At 57.6% G+C, this 24,948-nt stretch overlaps 2 protein-coding genes across 2 annotated transcripts in view; one reads left to right on the top strand and one right to left on the bottom strand.

The window, feature by feature from the left end:
- CDH23 (cadherin related 23) overlaps window positions 1-16,051 on the top strand; it is a 194,755-nt gene extending 178,704 nt beyond the window's left edge. Inside the window, exons 40-69 of the mRNA XM_051800244.1 lie at window positions 437-617; window positions 1,480-1,613; window positions 1,861-2,070; window positions 2,223-2,330; window positions 2,823-2,925; window positions 3,760-3,885; window positions 3,972-4,175; window positions 4,397-4,855; window positions 5,700-5,816; window positions 6,310-6,534; window positions 6,618-6,787; window positions 7,034-7,171; window positions 7,327-7,446; window positions 7,872-8,049; window positions 8,776-8,987; window positions 9,532-9,726; window positions 9,980-10,090; window positions 10,253-10,382; window positions 10,551-10,814; window positions 10,910-11,071; window positions 11,178-11,434; window positions 11,682-11,779; window positions 11,867-11,987; window positions 12,160-12,239; window positions 12,525-12,565; window positions 12,890-12,950; window positions 13,349-13,478; window positions 13,560-13,682; window positions 13,866-13,979; window positions 14,878-16,051. Coding sequence (XP_051656204.1) covers window positions 437-617; window positions 1,480-1,613; window positions 1,861-2,070; window positions 2,223-2,330; window positions 2,823-2,925; window positions 3,760-3,885; window positions 3,972-4,175; window positions 4,397-4,855; window positions 5,700-5,816; window positions 6,310-6,534; window positions 6,618-6,787; window positions 7,034-7,171; window positions 7,327-7,446; window positions 7,872-8,049; window positions 8,776-8,987; window positions 9,532-9,726; window positions 9,980-10,090; window positions 10,253-10,382; window positions 10,551-10,814; window positions 10,910-11,071; window positions 11,178-11,434; window positions 11,682-11,779; window positions 11,867-11,987; window positions 12,160-12,239; window positions 12,525-12,565; window positions 12,890-12,950; window positions 13,349-13,478; window positions 13,560-13,682; window positions 13,866-13,979; window positions 14,878-15,204 — 4,899 coding nt within the window. The 3' untranslated portion in view covers window positions 15,205-16,051. The remainder of the gene's footprint in view (window positions 1-436; window positions 618-1,479; window positions 1,614-1,860; window positions 2,071-2,222; window positions 2,331-2,822; window positions 2,926-3,759; window positions 3,886-3,971; window positions 4,176-4,396; window positions 4,856-5,699; window positions 5,817-6,309; window positions 6,535-6,617; window positions 6,788-7,033; window positions 7,172-7,326; window positions 7,447-7,871; window positions 8,050-8,775; window positions 8,988-9,531; window positions 9,727-9,979; window positions 10,091-10,252; window positions 10,383-10,550; window positions 10,815-10,909; window positions 11,072-11,177; window positions 11,435-11,681; window positions 11,780-11,866; window positions 11,988-12,159; window positions 12,240-12,524; window positions 12,566-12,889; window positions 12,951-13,348; window positions 13,479-13,559; window positions 13,683-13,865; window positions 13,980-14,877) is intronic.
- Window positions 16,052-16,175: 124 nt separating this feature from the next.
- LOC127476886 (prosaposin-like) lies at window positions 16,176-24,531 on the bottom strand. The gene is made up of 15 exons (XM_051800356.1): window positions 24,389-24,531; window positions 20,609-20,733; window positions 20,244-20,318; window positions 20,031-20,156; window positions 19,632-19,826; window positions 19,002-19,145; window positions 18,684-18,740; window positions 18,468-18,476; window positions 18,244-18,351; window positions 17,958-18,044; window positions 17,673-17,856; window positions 17,420-17,589; window positions 17,261-17,341; window positions 17,008-17,115; window positions 16,176-16,928 (listed from the first exon to the last, which is right to left on the bottom strand). Exons 1-15 carry the CDS (start codon window positions 24,447-24,449, stop codon window positions 16,893-16,895), a joined length of 1,566 nt encoding a protein of 521 aa, XP_051656316.1. The 5' UTR covers window positions 24,450-24,531; the 3' UTR covers window positions 16,176-16,892.
- Between the last annotated feature and the right edge of the window lie 417 nt (window positions 24,532-24,948).

Genomic DNA, 24,948 nt, shown 5'->3' with positions numbered 1-24,948 from the left:
AATTAAGCCTTTCTGGAGGAAAAGGAGAATGCAAGTGTGCAGCTGGCTGCAGAGGTTGGGTCTTTCCAAATTCATGGCTTTGGTGGTCAAACCCTTGTCTGTGGGTTTTGTCTATCCAGTTTGGGTTTTAGGATGTGAATGTGGGCTTTTGCCTTGACTTCTCCATCACGATGTGTGGCCCAGAGGTTTAACAGTGTCCCCCCCATGTGCAACTGGAGTTTCACAGTGTGACTATAGGATGGGCATGATCAGGCATAACTGTGTTTGAACCTCTGAAATGTGAGCTGGATGTCTGGTGAACCCAGAAAAACCAGAAGTAGAGGAGATATTTTGCAATGCTGCCCATCCATGGCTTCCCATGCTCATGGCTGGTGGGCTGGTCTCCCCTTCCATCCCTCTCCTCTCACAGCCCTCAGCTTCCTTGTCCTGACCGCAGGTGCTGGTGAACCTCAATGACATCAATGACAACTGTCCCACCTTCCCCTGGCCCTACGAGGGTCCCTTTGACGTCACGGAAGGGCAGCCCGGCCCACGGGTCTGGACCTTCCTGGCCCACGATGGCGACTCGGGACCCAGCGGGCAAGTGGAGTACAGCATCGTCGCCGGGGACCCCCTGGGTGAGTGGGGTCACGGGGACACAGCCTGTCCTGCTGGCTGCCCCGTGGAGGAGCCTGGCTCAGGGAGTGCGGGGCGGAAGTTTCAGAAAAGCCATCCTCCCTCCAAGCAGCTGCTTCTGTGAATTCAGCCTTTCGACACCAGGAAATCCTGTTCTGAGCAACAGGAAACTTAACCTGTTCGTGGCCGGACAGGGGGGTGGCTGGGGCTTGTGCAAGGGAGGGGGGAAATCTGCTAAACAATGAAGACAAAAAAAAAAATAAATCGAAAGGGCAAAGAAACAAACCACAGAAAGAGAAACCTCACCCCTGTGGAGTTTGCAGGGCGTTTGGGCACGATGTTGCTCGGCATCCTGTAGCTCCACCAGCACCCTGGGGCAGGTGGCAGAGGAGCAGTGGGCATCCCAAACTATGGGGACATGGAGCTGTTCCTCCATGAAGGGGGTGATGATTTCAGTCCAGGGAATCTGGAAGGCAGAGCCCAGCTGACCCCACTGCAAAGCTTTTCCAGGATGACGATGACATGGCCCCTTGGCCTGTGGGGAGCCTGTGCTGCGTGGCCCACCTTGCTCTGGCCATCGCAGGACATGGAGGGGCTGTTGACATCTTCAGAAAGGCCGAGAAAAGGGGCACAGGCACCCCTTTTTTGGGCATTCACCCCCTCCCCTACTCCTGCTGGTACCTAGGGGTGCAGTAGCACGGTCCCAAGCTGCCACAGCCCTCCCATATGTGCAATAGTGGGGCATGGGTTTGTCCCCAGACCTGCCGTGGTTCCTGTATCCCAGCTCCCAGACAAGCCATTCCCTTGGGGAGCCAGGCCATTTGCAGGGACGTGGCACAAGTAAGGCCCCGCTGTCTCCGGCAGGGGAATTTGTCATCTCCCCGGTGGAAGGAGAGTTGCGGGTGCGGAAGGATGCGGAGCTGGACCGTGAGAACATCCCCTTCTATAACCTCACCATCGCTGCCCGGGACCGGGGGGTGCCTCCCCTCAGCTCCACGGTGAGTCCCCTGGGGTGGCACCAGGGGCTTTGGGGTGTTGTCCCACCCTTCCCAGATCCTTCCCTCTGGTCTCTGTCTTTGTTCTCCTCTTCTCCTCCTCCTTCCCCTTGTCCCTGGGGCTTCCCTCCCCCAGGCTGTACTGGGCTGAGTGGGGAAGCCCACCTCCTGCCTGGGGGGGGGTGCAAGGAAAGGATGGGAGGGGACAGAAATAAGTACCAAATGCCTGCCCCGCTTCTCCCCCCGGCAGATCCTGGTGGGTGTCCGTGTGCTGGACATCAACGACAACGACCCTGTGCTCCTCAACCTCCCGATGAACATCACCCTCAGCGAGAACGCCCCCGTCTCCAGCTTCGTCACCCGCGTCCTCGCCCGGGACGCGGACAAGGGGCCGAACGCCCTCCTGACCTTCGACATCACCGCAGGCAACACCGAGAACGCCTTCTACATCAACAGCACCGTACGCCCCGGGGGGTGGGGTGGTGGGCAGCCCTGGCCCCAGAGCCCCACCTCCCCTGGGCACCCGTGGGATCCGTGTCCTGGCAGGAGGTGCCCTAAGGGAAGCGTTCCTCACATGCCTTGCACCCGTTCTCTCCCTTTCTTTTCTGGTAGAGTGGCGTTGTCTACGTAAACCGCCCGCTGGACAGGGAGCGGGTGGCAGAGTACAGGCTGACCATCACGGTGAAGGACAACCCCGAGAACATCCGCAATGCCAGGCGGGTAATTATGGACACTGCCAGGACCTCCAGCGGTGGCTGGGAGGGGAAAGGGGTTCCTGCCATGGCTAAAAACAGACAGTGCCTTTACCCACAGCATTTCCAATGAAACCAGCCCCAGAAAGCATCTGGGGGTCACAAGGAGGGGACTGCAATGCCACCCTCAGCAGAGAACAGGGCTAGTAGGATTTAGGGCAAGCCCAAGATCACATGTTGACTCCATGCAACTGCAGTAGATGTCATGGAAGGCAAGACAAAGATGGGCTGGAGAGTTGGACAACCACAAGGATACCAGGGTATCCTTTGGCTCTGCTGTGATGTCTCAGACATCACCCTTTGGGATGCCCAGCCCAGTGAGGGTCCCTGCACGCCCTTGAGGGTGGTCCAGGGAACACAGCATCACAATCACACAGCTTTGACTGGAGGTGGGACAGGGGGAAGGTGAGCTCAAGGAAAGGACGTGATGGTCATCGCCCTCGTCTCAATTGTCCTTTAGGATTTTGACCTGCTAGTCATTTCCATAGCAGATGAGAATGACAACCGCCCCCTCTTCACCCAGAGCGCCTACCAGGCTGAGGTGATGGAGAACTCACCCCCAGGTAGGTCTCCCTTCACTCCCTTATGTGGCTCCTGGAAACTCCCTTTGGGGCTGGGTGAGGGGAGGTGTCTCCTGGCCGTGGTGGAGGAGGCACAGCTCTGAGCAGGGCTAGGCTGCAGGTCGGTGGGACAGGGATGCTGAGTTTCAGGGACTCCTGCCGACTGCCCAGGGAGATCAGCCTTGAGGAGGGGCTGTGCTGCTTGTGAAAACCCTTCCTGGCACAGGTCAGAAATGGGCCCCATTTGGGAATTGCTCAGCTGCAGAGGGCAAGAGGTGCCCAGGGGCTGAAGCGAGCCCTGGGGGCAGCCTTGAGGGCACCCACCTCCCCAGCATCCATGCAGGGGATGGGCTGCCATGTCTCCATCACCCAGAGCCACCTTACTCCAGGGGTTAGAGATAAAAGAGTCCAGCCTGTCCAGGTAGACACTTCCCAGACAAAGGGCTAGAAATACTGGGCTTTTTCTCTTTTGCCTTCCTGCCATTTAAATTGCTCCCTGCTCCAAGACCTCAGGTATCCTGTCCCACCCTTGTGGGACATCCCAGGCGAATGGTTGGTGTGCCTCCAGGTGACACCCTCGGCAACAGGGTGCTGGTGCTGCCCTCTCTGATGGATGTATCTGTCTGTTTGTTTTTAGTTGGATGTCCCACCGCCTCTCCTGGGCTCACGAGTCGGTCTGCAAGGCTGAAGCAGCTCCCCCCCACTGCCTTGTACCCCATGAGGCCCCGCTCTGTCACCTCCTCCATCCATTCATTGCTGTCCCTCATGTGTCACCAGGGTGGGAGGAGGGCTCAGCAGGGGATTGCCACCCACCCTAATGCTTATCATCCCATCCAGGGACTCTGGTCACGATGCTCAGTGGACCCATCCTAGCTCTGGATGCTGACCAGGGCAGCAACGCTGTGGTGACCTACCAGCTCCTGAAGTCATCCCTGGATGTCTTTATTATTGACAGCAAGACAGGTGGGGTGGCTCAGCTGGTCCCTATCTCTAGCCCAGGGCCACCAGGCACCTGTGGGGTCTGTCACCAGGCTTTTCCCCTTCTCTAGGTGTTGTTTCAGTGAAGGCCGGTGCTGTGATAGACCGAGAGGCTTTGCTGGACCCTCACCTGGAGTTCACGCTGGTGGCTCGTGACGTGGGGGGGCTGAACAGCACTGCCAGCCTGGCAGTGACCATCCTGGATGACAATGACAACCGCCCTGTCTTCCAGCCAGCATTCATCACAGCGCGGCTGCTGGAAAACAGCCCCCCAGGTCAGGGCTGGGTGTGAGGGTGGGCCATGGGGAGACCTGGGTGTCCCCCTGGGACTGTGAAGATCCAGCTCCCAGTGTCATGGTTGACCAGGATGGGGTTGAAGGGAAAATCTGGGAATTGGGGCTGCCCACGTTGCTTGATGGTATTTGCCTTGGGGTCAAGGGCTTGTTACTGATGCCCTCCAGCCCTTGCTTGAGAGGACTGTGTCCTACCTTTCTAGGCTTCTCCGTCCTCCAGGTGACAGCCACGGATGCTGACAGTGGCCTCAACCAACAGCTGGATTACCGGATTGAGAGTGGTGGCCAGGACAGGTTCCTGATTGATGCCACCACGGGGGTGATCCGCGTGGCCCACACCACCATCGACCGGGAGGAGCGGGATTCCTACCGGCTGGCGGTGGTGGCCGTGGACCAGGGCACGCCGGCGCTCTCGGGCACCGCCACCGTCAGCATCGTCATCGACGACATCAACGACTGCCGGCCCGAGTTCATCAACCCCGTCCAGACGGTCAGCGTGCCCGAGTCAGCTGCCCCCGGCACCGTGGTGGCCCAGGTGACTGCCATCGACCGGGACTTGCACCCTCGCCTGGAGTACTACCTGCTGGAGATCGTGGCCCGTGACGACACGGACGCGCTGGTGCCTGAACAGCAAGGAGCATTCACGGTGGATTTTAGGACAGGTAGGAGAGCGGGAAGGGTGGCACAGGCAGTGTGGACCCCTCTCCTTGTTTCTGCTTCTGCTGCTTCTTCTTCTTCTTCTCTGCCTGGAGGTAGGTGTCCAAGGCATGGGGAGATGATGCACCTCTCCTGCCTCCCTGCTGTCCTCCTCCAGCTGTCCCGTCTCACCCTGCCCTGTCTTCTCTTCCCTGACTGACTGACTTAATTAACCCTTTTCTTTCTTTCCCGGCTCTCAGCCTAGCAGGTTTGTCTCTGTGTCTGTGCTCATTTGTGTCTCTGTGCCATCCATCTCCCTCCATCTCAGCCATCTCCACTGGTAGCCCCACTGTGGGCCAGGGGCTGCTCAGCCTTGGCAGACTGGACATGAACACCCTCACTGGGGGAGCAGGAGGGTCACTCCGGGGTAGGAGGTGGGCTCTACTTTTGGGGAATAAGAGCCAGGAGCACCCCACATCTGGAAAGAAAAATGCCCTTGTTGGAAAGGATACAGAACCAGGTTGTTAAAGATGCTGAGCTGAGGTGGATGGGGCTGTACAGGGAAGCAGCAGCAGTTGCTCCCAAACCCCTCTTGGATGCACAACCCAAACCCTTACCTGGCTGAGGCCGTGTGAGAACCTGTTGGCTGGGCAGAGCGGAGGAGACAGGAAGGCAGAAGGTGGAGAGCAGGGGGAGAGAAGTTGTCTCCTGTAGCTATCAACTGTTTCTCCCACTTAGCCTTTGGAGAGGCAGGAGAACAAGTGCAGCCCAGGGTGCAGCAGTTGGGTGGTACACACTGCCCTGCCGAGGGTCCTCGGGGCAGGGGGGCACAGGCACAGCCTGTGACATCCATCTTTTTGGCCTTCCCAGGAGCTGTGAAGGTCAAAACTCCCCTCAACCGTGAACTAGTGGCCTCCTACGAGGTCACCATCTCTGTCCACGACAATGCCAGCGAAGTCATCGACCGCTCGGTCAGTGTGCCCAACGGTGAGTGGGGGGACAGGGCTGGCAGCTGCCAGGGGCCCTTCCCAGGCACCAGTGCAGCTTCTGTGTAGTCAGCAGCTCTCCCACCTCCCTCTCCATCCCAATCAGTAACAATTCCAGAGGGAGTAATCCCATAAGGTTCCGGTTCTACCCTGAGTGCTCCTTTAGAGAATGTCCCAGACATCCCAGGGCTGCACTGGGAATGGAGGGGACCATTTGCCCGTAACTGTAATATGGGAGACACCCATTTCTTCATTACCATCCCCACCTTGTCTTGCCACCCTGCTCCTGGTAAATTCTGTGTGAGAAGACACACACAGACCAAGGTATAGTGGCTTTGGGGAATATTGCAATTTCTCGTGATGAACAAGCACCACTTGGCTCTCCTGGAGTTTTACACTTCTGGCTTTACACCCTCCTTCCTCTCATCCTTCCTTCCCTTCTCTTTCTGACTCGTTCTCTTTCTCTCCCTCTGTGGTCTCCACCATGGCCACAGCCAAGCTGACAATCAACATCTTGGATGTCAATGACAACACACCCCGCTTCCGCCCCTTTGGGGTCACCTATTTCACCGAGAGGATCCTGGAGGGAGCCACACAGGGCACCACGCTCATCTCCATCTCAGCAGTGGACCCAGACAAAGGTGCCAATGGGCAGATCACCTACGAGCTGCTGAACCTCTCTCCGGAAGGTTATGCCTGTCTCGAAGACCAGTCAGCAGGTCGGTGGCCTGGAGAGGTGGGAGTCTGGGGCAGGGTGGTGACTTTGGGCAGGTTTCTCATTTCAAGGTCTGCCCTCCTCCAGGGAAGGTCGTGGCCAACAGGACGGTGGACTATGAGGAGGTGCAGTGGCTGAACTTCACCGTCCGAGCTTCCGACAACGGCTCTCCCCGCAGATCCGCTGAGATCCCTGTGTACCTCCAGATTGTGGACATCAATGACAACAACCCTATTTTCAGTCAACTATCCTACCAGGTGAGCTGGGCTCCCCTGTTACACTCCATGTGGGGCTGGGCAGTGATTACCAGGTGAGGTTCTCCAGGGACAGCTTCTCTTCCCTCTGTGCTTGGACCATTTGAAGAAGATGGTCAGCCCAGCAATGCTCTCTGTGTGAACAGCTGGCTGTGCCCACCCTTGGATGCCACCCTACACCCTTGGCTACTGCCCACTAAAAGAGCACATGATGAACCAACCAGTCCTGCCTGCTTCCTTTGCTTGCAGAAAGCTGTCTTTGAGGATGTGCCACTGGGGACGGTCATTCTGACAATCAAGGCCACTGATGCGGATTCTGGGCAGTTTGCTCTCATCCAGTACAGCCTGGGGGATGGAGAGGGCAAGTTTGGGATAAATCCCAACACGGTAAGGAGCCAACCAAGGCTGGAACAGAGTGGGGAAAGGGAGGGGAGGCTGAAATGGTCCCAACTTGTGCCTTGCTCCCACACCTCACCTTCTGCCCCTTCTCGAGTACCAGCTCTGCCAGACGAGGTCCACCTGAAGGTCTCTGTGTGCTGCAGGGTGACATCTACATCCTGTCAGCCCTGGACCGGGAGAAGAAGGATCACTACACCCTGACAGCTGTGGCCAGGGACAACCCTGGGGATGTCTCCAGTAACCGCCGGGAGAACTCTGTGCAGGTAGGACTCTCCTCCTCCCACCACCCTTCATGTGGTGGTACTAGCAAGAAGGTGATAAAGCTGCAGCTTTTTTCCTCAGTGGGGAGGAATTAGGCAGAAGGAAGAGCAGATAACTCCAGGGGCTGTGGCATGGGTGGTGCAGGGCTCTTTGTGCCACAGGGTACAGCAGGAGGGGACAGAGCAGGAGGGGCAGGGGAGGGTGACACTATTGTCTACAAGTGCTCCAGCATGAATGGGGGCCCCAGCCATGGCAGCCCCCATTGTTGGAGGCAGGAATTCAGCCAGCAGAGTTAAACAAACAGCAGGAAGGGCACCGTGCTCGTGCTCAGGCAGCAGAGCTGCGAGTCACAGCAGGGCTACCGCCCCTGGGGGCTGCCCAGCCTTCTCCAGCCTCCCCTCACCCCACTGGCTGTGCTTTGTCAAAGGTGCTGATCACAGTCCTGGACATCAATGACGTCAGGCCCCAGTTCAGCAAGAGCCACTTCAGCACCAGTGTCTACGAGAACGAGCCGGCGGGGACGTCGGTGATCACCATGACTGCCACCGACCTGGACGAAGGGGACAGCGGCGTGGTGACCTACAGCATCGAGGGTCCTGGAGCAGGTAGCTGCTGGGGACAGGGGGCTCTTCCCCAGGGAGGAGGGTTGCGATGAGGGAGGAGACACAGGCGTCAAGCCTACACCCCATCTCCTGCAGCTGGTTGGGAGCAACATTCCACACGCGCTCTGGGAGCAATCCTGAAAGCGTGAGGCTGTCGCTCCTGCTCCACCGTTTCTTCATGGTGTGGGATGTTATGACTTTGTTTGCCTTATCCTGCAGCTCGGCCTTAGCTTATCCTTGTCTCCCCCACCCCAGCAAGACTTGCTATGTACACAAGTGTGTCTTGGAGCAAACTCTCTGCCTGCTTTAGGTGAGGGCTAGGAAGGGCTAGGAGGTGTGGGTGGATAGTGATAGTGTGTGAAATCCTATATCTGCACGCTGAGAAATTATAGAAATCAGGCAAAAGCCAGCATAAAGGTAGAGGGAAATGGCAGTACATCCATTTTCCTGAGATTCATGGGCTCCTCTGGCTCCATTGTCCCAGCCTGGGCAGGAGGGAAACACAGACAGGGGTGACCAGGGAGTAGGGCCGAGAGACAAGGATGTGTCAGTGGGCAGGGATGCTCCAAAAACCCTGAGACACCCCTGGCTGCGCTCTTCTCCATCACCCCTTGACAGGGATTTCCCACTAGTGAGGGGTGTACTTCAGCTGCTACACTCTATTATTTCTAATAATTTATGTGGTGCCAAGTGTCCTAAGCCAGAGATGTGGGTTTTTTCTGCCCCTAGAGGCTTTCAAGATCAATAAAGACTCCGGGCTTGTCACATCCCGGCGGCGCCTGCAGTCCTATGAGCGGTTCAACCTGACAGTGGTAGCCACAGACAAGGGGCACCCCCCTCTCTGGGGCACGACCATGCTTCACATCGAGGTCATCGACATCAACGACAACCGCCCTGTCTTTGTCCGCCCACCCAACGGCACCATCCTGCACATCAAGGAGGTAAATCCCTTGAGAGGAAGCAGGGTCATGGCATGTTGAGACTGGCTAGGGGCACTCCTGCTTATCAGCAGCAAAATCCAATCTCCCATCTCCACTGGGGATGGAACAAGACCTTGATTTAATATGTGGCAAGAAGGTTTGGGTCATGGGGCTGGACGTTCGAAAACAGCCTCTCTCCATACGTGTGAATGGGGATGCTGGGACAGTTTTGGGGAACAGAAACCCCAGCAGCACTCAAAATAAGTGAACAGTCAGCCACTGCGTGCAGAGCCTGTTTATAAACATGGTTTGGAAATGCTGACATTTAAGATGTTTCTCCTTTCTGGGAAGCTGAGCTTGACTCAGCCGGTCCCCAGTGCGTGCACGGAGCACCCACCCCGCGGAAGGGAATCACAGCTCCATGTCTCCAGCCCCCACCTGGGCTTTGGGTAGTGGGAGCTTGCTGACCTCCAAACCCAAGGGGTTTTGGACTGAGGGGGTTTGGAGGGGTGGGGGGAGCAGGGGGCTCACATGCAATGCTGAAGGGCTGTGTGTGTGCAAGCAGGAGATCCCCCTGCGGTCCAACGTCTACGAGGTCTATGCCACGGACAAAGATGAAGGTCTCAACGGAGTGGTGCTCTACAACCTGCTGAAAACCGGGGCAGGGAACAAAGACTGGGAGTATTTCAGCATCGACTCGGCCAGCGGGCTGATCCAGACGGCCATGCGGCTGGACCGGGAGAAGCAGGCAGTGTACAATGTGAGCCAGGCGGGGTGGCCGGGGCAGTCCTTGAGACTGTGGGTCCAGTGTGGGGCTGGTGGGATGCAGGTGGTGTGGTGGGAACAGGGTCAGCTGCCACAGTTGTGAGGATATCACACCTCAGCAGGAACTGGGTGGTTATCGTGTGCCATCGGGGAGTTGCATCCTGGTGGGCCAACTCCCAATTCCCTGTTGAATCCCCTCAATATCCCAGGCCAAAGGCCCAGGATGGCCCTTTTGCCTCTCTCCCCAGCTGATCATCGTGGCCTGTGACCAGGGCCAGCCACCCTATGAGACCATGCAGCCCCTCCAGGTCGCACTCGATGACATCGATGACAACGAGCCCGTGTTCCTCAGGCCACCCGTAAGGCACCAGCATGAAGGGGGTGGGACACAGGGGATACAGGGATGGTGGAGCAAGCACAGCCGGGTGTCACCATGGTGGGAAGCGTGATGGGATTTGTCTGCTTTTATTTAAAGCAACCTCAGTGCTCACAACATTCCTTTCTCTCGGGCGCTCTGGCAGAGGGACAGTCCCCAGTACCAGGCACTCTCCGTCCCAGAGCACTCGCGGCCGGGCACCGTGGTGGGGAATGTCACCGGGGCGGTGGACGCGGATGAGGGCTCCAATGCCATCGTCTACTACTTCATAGCAGGTGGGTGCTGAGATGGCAGCTCTGTGCCCCCCTGCACACCTCTCACCGAGGGTCTCCATTACTCCCATCATATCCTTGCTGCCTCTCTGCCCTAGTCAATGGGCAAGGTGGCATTTTGGAAATGCCAAACCCAAAGGGGACTTACTGGGGACCCCTTTCTACACTCAGCTGGGAATCAGGAGAGCAACTTCCAGCTGAGCCGAGAGGGGAAGCTGAAGGTCTTGAGAGACCTGGACCGAGAGAAGGAGCCATACTACTCCATCATTGTCAAAGCATCCAGCCAGAGGAACTGGTCCCCTCCCCGGGGCCAGCGGGCAGGCAGAGCCCAGCTCTGGGACCTCAGCGGGGACCTGACCCTTCAGGAGGTGCGGATCTTCCTGGACGACATCAATGACCAGTCCCCCCAGTTCACCAAGTCGGAGTACACGGCGGGTAAGGGGTGCCAGGGGCTGGGGGGGCACCAGCAGGATGGTGGGGCAGTGAGAGCCAGCTTGGCCCCAGGTCCCTTTCCCATCTCTCTCTCAAAGGGGTTGCCACCGATGCCAAGGTGGGGTCAGAGCTGATCAGAGTGGTCGCCGTGGACGCTGACGTGGGCAATAACAGCCTGGTCCTGTACAACATCCTGGGTATCCGCTACATCAAGCAACACTCCAATGACTCTGAGGAGGTGGCCAACATCTTCAGCATTGGTGAGTACCCTGCAAGCACAGGGCTTTGGCCACAGACATCTATATGGCCAAAGATGTTCCCATGGCCAGATGACTAATCCCAGGCTTGTGACCATCCATCCCCCAGGAACCCTTGATGGGATCCTGCGAACTTTTGACCTGTTCACGGCCTACAACCCCGGCTACTTTGTGGTGGACATCATGGCCTCTGACCTGGTGGGCCACAATGACACTGCCATTGTGGGGATTTACATCCTGCGGGATGACCAGCGGGTCAAAATCATCATCAACGAGATCCCCGACAAAGTCAGGCAGTTTGAGGAGGAGTTCATCAGCCTGCTCTCCAACATCACGGGCGCCATCGTCAACACGGATGACGTGCAGGTAACCATCCACCTTGGAGGCTGCTTTGAGGGGTTGGCAACTCCCTTCCAGATGCTGCTTGGGAGGTCTCCTGTGTGAGAGTCCTGTCTGTAAGCCATGGACACCCCTGAGCTCTGAAGGTGATGGATTGGATCCAAGGGGTCCAGACTGATGCTTTTGAGGGTCTCCTGCCACTCTGAGCAACCTCGGGGCACACCCAGGAGGAGACGCCTCTCCCACACTTGCAGACCTTGTTGTGCCTCCCCAGTTCCATGTTGACAAGAAAGGTCGGGTGAACTTCGCACAGACGGAGCTGCTGATCCACGTGGTGAACAGGGAGACCAACCGCATCCTGGACGTGGAGCGGTACGTCCCCTGGCCCATCACCCACCCCGTGGGGCCTCGGGGACCCTCATTAATGTCAAGATGACCAAGCAACCCTTCTCTTCCCAGGGTTATTCAGATGATAGATGAGAACAAGGAGCAGTTGAGGAATCTCTTCAGGAACTACAACGTGCTGGACGTGCAGCCTGCCATCACTGCCCGGGCGCCAGATGACCTCTCAGCTCTGCAGGTAATGGTCCAGCTTGGGCTGGAGATGCTTCTCACAGGTGGGGCCACGCCCCTTCTGATGGGGACTGGTCGTGGACTGGAGAGATGTTTCACCCTCATAATTTCGAGTGCGTGCCCACCACTGGGTGCTGGCTCCATGCCAGAGGTTTCCACCACCCCTCTGTCTCTCCCAGATGGCAATCATCGTGCTGGCCGTCCTGCTCTTCCTGGCTGCCATGCTCTTCATCCTCATGAACTGGTACTACAGGACAGTGTGAGTAACACCCAAGCTCTGCCCCACCAGCTGCAACGTCCCTGTGAGCCAGGGACCCACGTGGCTGCTCCCAGCCCTGGAAATGCCAGCAAGCAAAGGAGGGCTTCAGCTTCCCAACACCTCTTCTTCCACAATATATCATTTTAATGCTGACAGCACCTCTCCCCTTCATGCTTACCAGCCTTATGGTATCCCTGTGTGAAGGGTTATTGCAAGTCTGTGTGTCACTCTCCTTTTCAGCATCTTCCTTATTTTCCGTCCTCATTCGCTGTGTTTCTTTTGCAGGCACAAAAGGAAACTGAAAGCCATAGTGGCTGGCTCCACCGGTGAGCAGTGTTTGGGGTGTCCCAGCTGCATGAGAGAGGGGGTGCATGGAGAGCACAGAGGGGGAACACAGGGAGAGCGGGGGATGCATCAGCAGTGATCCTGCCCAGCGAGGCGTGATGGTGGGAGGCTTTTCCCAGCATCCAGGCTTTGCATTATCAGCCACATCCCTGAGTGCATTATCAGCCACATCCCTGAGTGTTTCTCACACCACTGGTGCCTTTTTGGTTGCACAGTTTCCCTCCCTGGTAAAGAAGTGTCACACTGTGATTTGCTGCCCAGCCCACTGACGGGCTGTGCTGTAACCGCCGTCCCTGCCTTTGCAGGAAACAGAGGTTTCATGGACATCATGGACATGCCAAACACTAACAAGTACTCCTTTGATGGGTGAGTGCTTCCCTTCCTCTCTAATGGGCAACCTCCTGGGGTTGCTGACTGCTCCCAAGAGCAGCCAGAGGCATTTGGAGGTGGAGACGTGATGTCTCGCTGCTCTGCTCTGTGTGGAGTGCGGCTCTGGCCCTGGGGCATGTGCTTGTCTTGAGAGCTTTCAAAGCAAAAAAAGCTTGTGCTTTCTCCTGTGACTCCATCTCTGCCAATCCTGGCCAGGTCTGGGGCAATCAGAGACGATGAGCAGGTGTTGGCACACATCTGGATCCAGAGCAGCCAAATTCCTACCTGCGCAGGGCAGGAGGAGGCAGCACAACCTCAGCATCTGGGCTCTGGATGGGGTATGGGATACTGCTGCTCTTTGCCTGCGCTGATGGCTGTTCCCCTCCTCTGGGCAGGGCCAACCCCGTGTGGCTGGACCCCTTCTGCAGGAACATGGAGCTGGCGGCACAGGCGGAGCACGAGGACGACCTGCCCGAGAACCTGAGCGAGATCACGGACCTCTGGAACAGCCCTGCCCGCACCCACGTGAGACACAGCCCCCGCCAGGACACATCTCCCCACGCCTGTCACCTGTGCCACCTCCTCAGCTGCTCTCTCCTCCTGCAGGGGACCTTCGGGAGAGAGCCTTCGGCCACCAAGCCCGAGGACGACCGCTACCTGCGCGCAGCCATCCAGGAGTACGACAACATTGCCAAGCTGGGGCAGATCATGCGGGAGGGACCCATCAAGGTGAGTGTTGGGTGCAGGCATCCCCCACCGAGGGGTCTTCTCCTACTGCTACACCTTCCAGGTCCGCAGCGGCGGTGCCCGAGGGTGATGTCGCTCCAAAAACTGCTGGCATGAGGCCAGCCTCCCTCCCTCTCATCAAACTGTGTCCCCTGGGTAACCCCCCATCTCTCCCCCTCCACCCAGGGCACTCTCCTGAAGGTGGTCCTGGATGATTACATGCGCTTGAAAAAGCTCTTTGCCCAGCGGATGGTGCATAAGGCCACCGCCAGTCAGGGGGACCGCTCCTCGGTCTCGGAGGTAGAGGGGTGTGCGTGGGCATGGGGAGGTGCTTGCCGTGCCCTCTGGGATGCAGTGTGTCTTCCCGGTCCCACAGGCTGCAGTCACTCCATGTGGCCTGGATCCCCATCACCCAGTGGTCCCCTTGTTCTCTGCTTGGCCAAAATGAGCCAGATGTTGGTTTTCCACTGAGACTGCTGGTTCTCCACAGTGCCCCAGCTCTCTTGACCCTCCGTGTTTCCTCTGAGCATCAGCAGCACCTTCTTCCCTGGTCTGTCCCTCCTGAAGGAGGACCCCTCCTCTTTGTGGGGTGACATCTGTCCATCAGCTCTTCACCTCTGCCAAGGCTGGCCAAAACTGGGGGGGAACATCTTCCCTCTCTTCTGCTCCTCTGAGCCTGTCAACCCTAGGAAGGTGCTGGTGTAGGAAGGCTGGTGTGGGGAGAAGCAAGTCCTTCTGCAGCCTTCCACTCCTTCATGGAGAGCAAAACGAGGGGCAAAGAGAGCAGAGGAGAGCAGTGGGATGGGAGATGCCTTTCAACCCTTCTGCCTTCCATCATCCATGTCTTTATCCCCCTCCAGCACATCCAACTCCTTTTCCTGTCTGCCTCCTGCCCCACCACCCTCATACAACCCAAAATCCCAACCTGGGTCCAAACTCCTCCTTGGCCACTGCGAGGGCTGCTGCAGGACACAACCCAGCTGGTGGCCAGTGCCTGAGCTGGGACATCCACCCAAGGATTGAGTGACCCAGCTGGAGATCATCTCTTGGTGATCCTCATCACTGCACTCTGAGGGTGCTTCAGAAGAGGAGGGCCCATCCCTCCTGGACTCCAGCATTGCAGGAGGTTTGGAGCCAGGGGATCCAGGAGCTCCTCTGGCCACGGCGGTGATTCTCCCACTCCATGGCTCTTTTGCAGCTGATCCAGAAGGAGCTGGAGGAGGAGGAGGAGGAGCGCAGTCCCAGCCAGGGCAGCCTCCGCTTCCGACACAAGCAGCCGGTGGAGCTGAAGGGTCCCGACGGCATCCACGTGGTGCATGGCAGCACGGGCACGCTGCTCGCCTCCGACCTCAACAGCCTGCCCGAGGACGACCAGAAGGTGCTGGGCCGCTCGCTGGAGACTCTGACCGCTGACTGCGGGGGCTACAGCGACCACAACGCCCGCACCGAGTCGGCCAAGTCCACCCCCCTGCACAAGATGCGGGAGGTGATCATGGAGAGCCCTCTGGAGATCACTGAGTTATGACGAGCGGCAGTGGTGGCAGTGGCGGTGGTGGTGGTGCTCCTCTAGGCAAGCCGGGGCCGGCAGGGATGAAGCACAGACCAGGGGGGCCGTGGTGGGGGCCAGGGGCACCCCGAGACCGGTGCTTGGCCCCTTCTTCCCCTGCAGAAGGAGTCCAGGCTGACCGGTGCAGATCGCTCCAGCAGCCTCGGAGAGCTTGGCCCCGGGAAAGGGCTCTCAGGACCGGAATGCTTTTACTCGCCTGTCATTTATCCATGAAAGCATTAAATTTTTTTTTTTTATTTTTCTTATTAAAACAAAGGAAAAAAAAGGGGTTTTTTTTAAGAAAAAAAAAAAGGAAAAGAAAAGCTAAACGAATCCGATGAGTTCAGACGGACGGGGGGGAAGGTGCGGTGAGGATGGGGATGATGTGCTGCCACAGCATCCCTGGGCCCAGGCTGGGGACCAGCAGCTGTCACATCTCGACCACGGGCGTGGGGAGAGCCGGGGCAATGTGGGGAGAGGCCAAGTCCTTTTTGGCATTAACGTCACCTTTCTGGGAAGGAAAGACCCAAAAAAATAGAAAAAAAAAAAACAAAACAACAAACCGAAGACATTTCTCCATTTTGCTGGCTTTACCAAAACTTGTTACGATGTCAAAAAAGAGAGAGACTGACAATAACTGGGGCTTCTGGATGTGGAGTGCTCGTGCGTGTCTTTTGTTGCCCTTTTCTTTCCCCTTCTCTCTTGCGTTTGGGTTTGTTCGTTCGGGGGTTTGTTTCCAGTCGTAACCTTGTGGAGAGTTTCGGGCACGGTCTGTTACGGGACTCAGAAATACACTGTCTATGGCTTTGGGTAACCTGTGTGTCGTCCTTCCTCCCCAGATCCATCACACCCAAATCCCCTTTCAAAGAGAAAACCCTCTTACCCTTAATTCACCCCTTCAGTTCATCATCTTCACGAGATGCTGTGCTGGGTGTTTCTGTGCCCTGGATTTTAGGGGAAGCATTAAATGTCCTCTGGGTTTACCCACACCCCCAGCACAGAGAGGAAGGAGACAACCAGCCAGGCTCACGGGAAGAGTTTATTTGTGATGAGATGCTCCCGTGCATGCTCAGGACCAGGCACTGCAGGCGTGCCCCCACTACGGTGGGGAGGGACGAGCCAGCACCCCGCTGCCCCTCACCACCACAGCTGGGCCAGCACAGAACCCCCCACTGGAATGGGCGCGTGGAAGTAAATCTTTGCACCCAAACTCACTCATTTCATATTCAGGAGATACTTAGTATATATGATATATACAATATGCTTATATATTAAGTATCCCCAGATCTGTGGCATGAGGCTGCTGCTGGCCTGGAGCGAGGGGCCTGCGTTTGGGCAGCAGAACCCAGTGCAGCCCACAGGAATGGCTCCACATTGCAGGATCTGGTTCAGGGTGGGGTGGGGCTGGGGATAGGACTGGGGATGGGGATTTTTACACCCTGAGAGACATCAAGGATGAATCCCCAATCCCGAAAATACTAACGAGTCCCTTAACCTGATTTGGAAATCCAAGCCCCAGGGGTGGAAAAGGAAGTGGCAGAGGCAGCTGGGGTTCCCCACAGTCCTCCTGCCATTGCCCTCCATGGGTGCAGGCACGTCCCAGGGGAGGGGAGCCAGGATCCTGAACCAAATGGCAGAGGGAGTCCAGCCAGCTGGGGAGATGGCTCCTAGTTCCATATGTGACGCCGGCAGTGTGCGACGGCCTGCGGGAGAGATGGGGAGGGAGGGAGGTGGGATGCAGGGACCCCCGGCCAGCAGAGTGGGGACACGACTGACACTTACATTGCACTCGACTGCCGTGGCCATGTTCTTGCACCAGTAGTGTGGGCCCCAGGCACAGGGGTCCGAGCCCAGGAGATCCTCCTTGCGTGAGTCGCACGCTCGGATTTTCTGCATTGCGAAGGAAAAGGGTGAGAGGGAGAAGAAAAAACCTCCATGAGCACCCTTTGACCCCCCCGCCCCTCTCCCATACCCCGAGGCTTGGACAAAAGGTGCCCATCTTGGTCTGTGCTACCCCAGGGATGAGGACACTTACAGTGCAGACGAAGGTGGGGTCCATCATCTGCACGAAGAGCCGCACGGCCGCGGGCTCGTACTGCAGTATGAGCGCTTCACACTGGGGAGGAGAGAGGGGGTGAGCCCGGGGGGGTGTCAGGCAGTCCCTGCCAGGCAGGGTGTGCCCCCCTCAGCTCACCTTGCTGGTGAGGGGCATGGGCAGCATCTCACAGCCCTTCTCCAGCACGTTGCCCAGCTCCTCCAGCGTCTCGTTCTTCAGCAGCTCGTTGTCCAAGTAGGTGATGACGATCTGGCAGACGTTGCAGAAGGCGCCCGCGCTCACCGCCAGCTGCTCCAGCGGGGCAGCCCCTGGAGGACACGGAGCATCAGCACCCACCTTGCTCCCCAGGGTGGGAGGGGGGTCTGGGTGCCAGCCGGGTCCCCCAGCTCACCCAGGAGGGTGTCCCCGCCGCGGGGGCAGCAGTGCAGCATGGTGCACACGGCGGCTGGGTCGGTGGCCTCCAGCAGCATGATCACCACGGCTTTGCCGTAGGAGTTGACGAAGTCCTTGCACTGCCCGATGACGCCGTGGGGCAGCATGTAGCACACCTTTTCAATGTCATTCACCAGTTGCTCCTGCCGGAACAAGGCAGAAAAGGGAAACCCCCACTCCTCACTGCCCTTTAACCCCCCTGGTCTCAGCCCTCCTGCCCTCGGAGCGCAGCGGTGGGACTCACCTCCGTCATGTTGTTCTCCAGGAGGCTCTCGGCTGTCCTCACAGTGAACTGGCACACCTCACACAGCGGAGTGTTCCCCACCCTGTCCTGTCGGGACAAGGTGGTGGGATGCATGCCAAGCCCCCTCAGAGCCACCCTCATCTTATTCAGCCATCAACCCCCATGTAAGACATTCCCAGCCTTGGAAAAATGGAGATGCTTGAGGAAATAAAATGCAAAATAAGGTTCCCCCTTCACAGTGTTTAGATTTTAAGGAGCGTGGCAGAGTTGGGGCACCCCAACTTACCCCCAGCATGCTCAGAACCTGCGTCACCTTCTCCGTGAGCAGCGTGTGGAAGGGCAGTGCCGAGGTGGAGGCACAGAGTCCCAGCTGGCCACACAGCTCCATCGGGTCCTGGGGAGGGAGACATCCCAAATCAGGTGGGCATTGCCCCCTGGGAGGGTGAGCCTGCACCCTCCACTTCCCTGAGGAGGGAGATTTCAGCCTGTTTGGGCATGGGTCTCACTTACCTCAGCCTGCTGCCAGTGGACGGGCCATAAAATGGCAAGAAAAAATGAAAATAAAGAAGAATTACGGTGGTTGCAAGCCAGAGAGAAGGGGGGTGAAATATTTTAAAGTCTGTGGGAGTTTAACTTTAAAAAGGGAGCATTTGCTGATGAGCCCCCCCACCCCTCAACCAGCACCCACTCACCCCTGGCACCCCGGAGAGCCGCTCACCCTCTTACCAGGTACCGCAGGAGCTGCGCGGTCGTGTCCACGTACTCGGCCAGGTAGTGCTTGCACTGTGAGAGGGAGACACGGCATCAGTGCCTGAGAGAGGACGCCCCACCTGGGCAGGCATCTGCAAAAGATGCTCCCATCCTGCAGTGACATTGAGGAGGAGGAGAAGGAGGAGAAGTGGGCCCACCCCTGGAGTGTTCAAGGCCGGGTTGGATGGGACCCTGAGCAAACTGGTCTAAGTGGCATGTGTCCCTGCCCACAGCAGGGTGGTGGAACTGGGTGGCCTTTAAGGTGACTTCCAAACCGTTGTGGGATTCCCTTACCTGCTGTGCCAGAGCAGGGCTCAGGCCCTCACACACCCCCTCAGCATGGGCCACCAGTGTCTGGGTGAAGGCAATGTTGGCCCCCAGCTCCAGCTGCACGGTTGACACCAGCTGCAGGCAGTCCCCACACACCTCTTCCATGTCCTGCAAGATACAGGGACACATCAGTACCTTCTGAAATAAAACCAACCCCTCCCCAATGCCTGCATTTTCAGGGCTGGGATTTAAATGCTGGTTGCAATTTGAGGCAGGTCTTTGGCCAGCATCTTTCTGGTTCCCCCTGCATCCTGCAACATCCTCCAAATTGGTGAGACTCCAATCAGAAATCATTTCAGATGTGCAATAGTTTTAATTTTAATTTTTTTTATCGTTGTTAATTAGGTGATGCTTAGGGGATTCTCATCCTTGAGCAGCATCAAGACAGTGGCACAGGTTGTCCAGGGAAACTGTGGCTGTCCCATCCCTGGAAATGTTCAAGGCCAGGTTGGATGGGGTTTGGAGCAACCTGGTCTAGTGGAAGGTGTCCCTGCCCATGGCAGGGGGTTGGAATGAGATGATCTGTAAGGTCCCTTCCAACCCAAACCGTTCCATAATTCCATGATCAGCAGCATTCTTCCTGTGCCATGGTACCTGGGCCTCCCCACGAGGCAGGTCCTGGGGATAGAGCAGGAGGGGCACGTTGGCCATGAAGGGGGCGACCAGGTCAGCGAAATCCTGAGTGGGCCCTGTGGGAGCTGGTGGTGGCTTCTGAAACTTCAAGGCCCCCGTGGGTCTCTCCCGGGGCTGGCACAGCTTGATGGTCCCACACACCACCTTTGGGTCCGACTGGGGGAGCAGAGGGGTGGGGGTTTGAGGCTGCATCTGCCCCATCACCCTGCTCCCCCTGCTCCATCCCTGGGTCATTTCCATCCCCATCATGTCCTTCAGAGGGTTTGTCCCAGGCTCCAAGAGCCTCCTTTGCTCTGCAAGCCCCCAAGACATCCCAAACCACTGAGAAACACAAACCCAGGGGTGTCCCCTGCCAGTTACCAGCACTTGCTTGCCCAGCTGGGCGAGGATGAGGATGCCGGTGTCCACCATCCTCTTGCACTTGACAGACCAGTCCTGGAAGGGCAGGTACTGGCATCTTTTATCCAAGAAGAGCCTCAGCTTTTCCTGCATGACAAACGGAGAGCTCAGGGCCTCAGTGGTGGTGGTGGGGAAGAACAACAGCCCTCCACCCCCTTCCCGGCCGTGACCCACCTCAGTGCGGTTGTCCTGCAAGATCTTGCCCATCACGGAGACGGCCACCTGGCACAGGTGACACGGGATCCCCTTCTGCTGAGAGAGAGAGGACATGTCAGGATGCTGTCACAGCACCCAGACCCACCACTTGCTCCCAGGATCCCAAGCCTCCACCCCAAAAAACCAAGGGACACTTGGAAACATCCTGGGACACCCACTGATTTTTTTGCCACTCATTCCGCAGACGCGTTGCTGTCTGAGGGCATCAGATGCTTCTCTGGGTGCCCAGCACTGGGATGGGCAGCTGGGATTCTCCCCCCAGCTCCATGTTTTGGGGCACTTCTCCCCCACCCGCCCAGCTCCCCTGCTCCCAGCACAGTTACCCCCAGGGCCTGGTCCCAGGCGGTGAGCTGGCAGAGCTCCAGGGCCCCACACTTGGCCGCCGTGGTCACGTCGCGGCACCAGTCCTCCGGCCGCTCGCCACACTCGTGGAGGGGGCTGGCCCCGGCTGGGGTGGGGGAGAGGAGACTGTCAGCCCACAAGGAATGCCGAAACACCAAACCAGCCTCCCCGTCTGCACCTCAGAGAGCTGAGAATTATGCTCCTCACCCTCCCGCTGTGATTCTCCCTCAGCTCCCAGAACAGTGATGTGGTTGGTTTATAAATGATTTTTTAAGCCCAACAAAGGTCAGCTTTGCCAGGCCACTGTCTGCTGCTAGTTTTTCCGATGGGATGCCACAGCGTCACAAGCAAAGGGAATTTGGGGCTCAGCCTCAGCCTCACGGCACCCTTTGACAGGCTGCGGAGGCGGCTGCTTATAAAAGCGGCAATAAAACCCTGAAAATTGAGCAAACCCGGGGCGCCGGCGCTCAGCCCCGCACGGCAGCTGGATAGCCACGCCACAGCTCCCGGCAGTGATTGCGCAACCCCACTTTTGGTGGGGTTTTGTTGTTTTTATTTCCTCCCGACGACAGCATTTTCTCCTGACGGCAAATCCCCGGCAGGACAGCGGCGGCATCGCCCTCCCGAGCCGCCCCGGCAGCGCGGGGCAGTGGCGCAACACCGGCCGCTTAATTGTCACCTTGGTGTGTCAGGACTCATTTCTGATGGGGTGAGTGCTTGTTCCCACCGGGAACTATGCCCACCCGGGATGTGGCTGGGGAGGAGCCGGCAGAAGCCAAGCCCTTCGCTGCCTGGCTGCGCCGGGAAGCTGGGGTTGTGTGGGGAGCAGCACATGAGCAGAGGGACAGACAGACCCTGCTGCAGACCCTCTTGCAACAACCCCGCTAAACAAAGCATAACTCCACACTCTCTGAGCATTTACATCCAGCTTTTCTGCCCCAGCCCTGGCCATGTGATTTGGCACAGCAGGAATAAAGCCAAAGGCAGAAACTGCTCCTCCAACCCATCCTGCCCTTAACAGGTTTCTCCCCCAGAAGTTGCTTTTCCTGCGTGCTGGATTCTGGCAATGCCTTCAGCTCATCCACGAGAGAGCAGCGTGAGATGCCCTGGGCCACCCTGGAAACCTCACCTTGAGTACTGTGTGCAGTTTTGGGAAACACAATATAAGAAAGATATTTAAGCCATCAGAGAGGAGGCCCCCCATTTAAGCCAAAGGAGGCCACAAGGATGGAGAAGGGCCTTGAGGGGAAGCCGTATGAGGGCACTTGGCCTGTTCAGCCTGGAGGAGACTGAGGGGAGACCTCGTTGCAGTTACAACTTCCTCATGAGGGGAAGGGGAGGGGCAGGCACTGATCTCTGCTCTGTGGAGACAGGACCCCAGGGAATGGCCTGAAGATGTGTCAGGAGAGGTTTAGGTTGGATATTAGGAAAAGGTTCTTCCCCCAGAGGGCGGTTGGGCACTGAACAGGCTCCCCAGGGTGGTGGTCACAGCACCAAGGCTGGCAGAGCTCAAGGAGTGTTTGGACAATGTTCTCAGGGACATGGTGTGACTCATGGAGATGATCCTGTGCAGGGCTGAGGGTTAGACTCGATGATCCTTGTGGGTCCCTTCCAGCTCAGCATATTCTGTAATTCTGTGGGAAGTTGCTGGAGATGGAGGAGGTGGGGAGACAACTCCCGAGCCCCCTCCATCCCACCTGCTCCCAAAAGTGCTGGCACAGCTCGGCAGGTGCCAAGGGGTGGTCCAGGCCCATCAGGCTGAGGCAGCACCGGGGCAGGCATGGGCCCCAGGGCAGGGTGAGTCCCCCCAGATTCCCACACTGCCCACACACCTCCCCAGCAGTGTGATGCTGCCCTCGCCCCATCAGCTGAGAGGGATGTATTTATTTTTTTAACCCTTGCTCTTGATCAGGGCAAACAGGAATGGCAAGTCAGCGGAAGCATTAAGGGGCAGCACCAAAACCAAGGAGAGGGGAGGCAACAACCCCACAGCTTTTTTTCTGAGCTGGCTCCACCTAACACAAGGCATCTCTCGCAGCCCTGTGTTGGAGTCCAAACCCCAGCAGAGGCATGGGGGTATTTGAGCAGTCTAAAAGACACCAGTGGCTTGGTCCTGCACTTTTCTGTCTCATAGTGACCCTCAGCTCGGCCCTTACTCCTCACCCTGCTCAGGCAATAAGTGCTGAGCCAGAAAAATAATTAAGACTAATCACAGCTACCAACTGCTGAGAGCAGGGGGAGCTTCCCCAGGTGGAAATTACTGCCACAGGCAAGCAACCAGGGCAGCTAGTGCCTCGTGAGCTCTCCTTCACATTTCAAAGCCGTGCTGGACCCATCTCATGCTGATGGGTAGCCAGGAAGAAGGACAGTAGACAGTGCCATTTTTGGCAGAGGAGCGAGGCAGGGATGCTCTCATGCCCCTGTGATGGTCCCAGGCCAGTCACAACTGCCCTATTCCTGGCTGCCAGGCCCCTGGGATGGGGTGGGCTTTTCTCAGGGGGATCCAGCACCAAGCTCCAGATCCAGCAAGGCTATGCCAGCATTACGTGGAGCCTCAGAACGTGCCGGCCGAGCCGGCAGAGCCTGGTGAGCCGGTTGTGACGTAAACCCCGGGGGTGGCCGCGTGGGCCCTGGTGCCCCAGTTCCTGGCCTGGTGCACACCCTTGTTACTGCAAAAACCATAAATACACTCTTCCCAGCTCCAAAACCCTTCTCCAAGGCCTGCAGAGGCCCCTGGTCCTACAGCACCACTGTGCCGTGCAGCCAAGCCCCGACCGGGTTCCAGGGCAGGTGTCACCCCAAGCATGGACGTGCCGAGCACAGGTGAACTTTCCTGCTCTGCCTGTTGCTGGCTGAACACCCGGACATGTCTCCCCCAACCCCGCGGGTCACGCGTGTGCAGTCACAGCTCCTCCACCACAAGGCCTGGGCAAGTCACGTTGGAGGAGCCCGGTGAGTAATCAGGGTGCAGGAGAGGTTCTTCCCTCTGAAAGGTGGGGGGTTTGCCTACGACAGCAGGGCTACACAGCTTCCTCTGAGAAATTTTCCCTGGAATAAGTGATTTGCCCTCAGGCAAGGACCTGAGGTTAGAAACAGGTTTCTCCTAGCTCGTTTCCTGGGGATGGGCTGGGGCATGGCTAAGGGACAGCAGCATAGGCTTGCCTGCAGGAGGATTCACACACAGATACCCAAGTCCCAGCAATGAGAGATCTCCAAAGGTGAGTAGGGCTGCAGCATGTCACCTATCACCCTTCCCGGAGGTGGGCAAGCCAGAGCAGAGGTAGGTTCCTGCCTCCCACTCCTTGTAAAAGGCTCCTCAGAAAACAGGCAGCTTCAGGGGGTGCTGTGGTCACTCTTGTGACAACCAAGTGGTTCCCCCAGCTCACACGTTGGCAGCCAGGCCCCAAGACCAAGGGCAGCAGAGAGAACAGCCCCTCTCCCCCTCGGCTGCTGAAACACCCCAGCACTTGGCTTCCCTCCTTCCCGACAAAACAACAGCTCCACCTGAATCCCAGAGAAGGGAGGGAAGGAGCCCCTTTTTGCACTGAGATCAGCTTTAAGGGCAAACATTCCAACACTCACATCCAGGTGGGTAGAGCAGCCCATAATGTCACCTTCCCCAGCTCTCCTCTGCCCAATTCCAACACCATAGAGGAACAAGAAAGCACATTATGCAGCTTAGACACTACAGCTGGGAATAGTTTTGGAATTCAGAGGGGACTTCTGGGCTCTCCGAGACCTACCCCCAGGCCTGGCCTTACCTTGGTAGGAGCCCAGGCACACAGAAACGATCAGCACCCAGCCACTCCATTTGCTCTCCATGCCGTTCCTAAGATAGTCCTCAGTGGCTGGTTCCTCTCCTATGCTGCTCCCAGACTGAGGAATCTTGGAGGGGTTGGGAGAAGCAGTGAGAATCCACACCTACGCAGGGCAATTACCACACCCCTTGCCTTACACCTTGATTATAAAATCATCACCAGGCTGCAAAGAGAGGGAGGGACCAGAGGTATTCCCGGGAGGTCAAGAGCCCAGAACCTGCTGCTCAACACTAGCCTGGGCTGCAGAGGGTGGGCATGGACAGGGAAAACCATCCTGGAGCCACGGGACAGCACCATGTTCCCTGTGTTTAAAAGGCATTTATTTTATTTCTAACAAAGCAAGGGAGGAGGACAAAAGGGAAGCCCCAGTAAGTGCAAGTCAGCAGGGAAGGCCGGTATCAAGCGAGTTCCTCATCCTGCGCAAGGCAGGGATTGCAACACGGGGCTGTTTCCTCACACCAGGCGTTGTGTTTGTCCAGGGAAGAGCAGCAGCAATCCCAGGC

The sequence above is a fragment of the Manacus candei genome, unplaced genomic scaffold, assembly GCF_025592945.1.
Source record: "Manacus candei isolate 608988 ecotype Guabito, Panama unplaced genomic scaffold, ASM2559294v1 h1tg000050l, whole genome shotgun sequence".
Classification (NCBI taxonomy): domain Eukaryota; kingdom Metazoa; phylum Chordata; class Aves; order Passeriformes; family Pipridae; genus Manacus; species Manacus candei.
Note: the sequence above shows the minus strand (reverse complement) of the source record. Positions and strands in the feature narration are given on the sequence as shown.

Coding starts and splice junctions, on each gene's coding strand:
- LOC127476886 (XM_051800356.1), bottom strand. CDS start 24,449: ATGGAGAGCAAATGGAGTGGCTGGGTGCTGATCGTTTCTGTGTGCCTG. Junction 20,157..20,243: donor TGCAGGACAACCGCACTGAG/GTGGGTCACGGC, acceptor TTTGTCATGCAG/GAAAAGCTGAGGCTCTTCTT. Junction 17,342..17,419: donor CCATGCCCCTCACCAGCAAG/GTGAGCTGAGGG, acceptor TCTCCTCCCCAG/TGTGAAGCGCTCATACTGCA.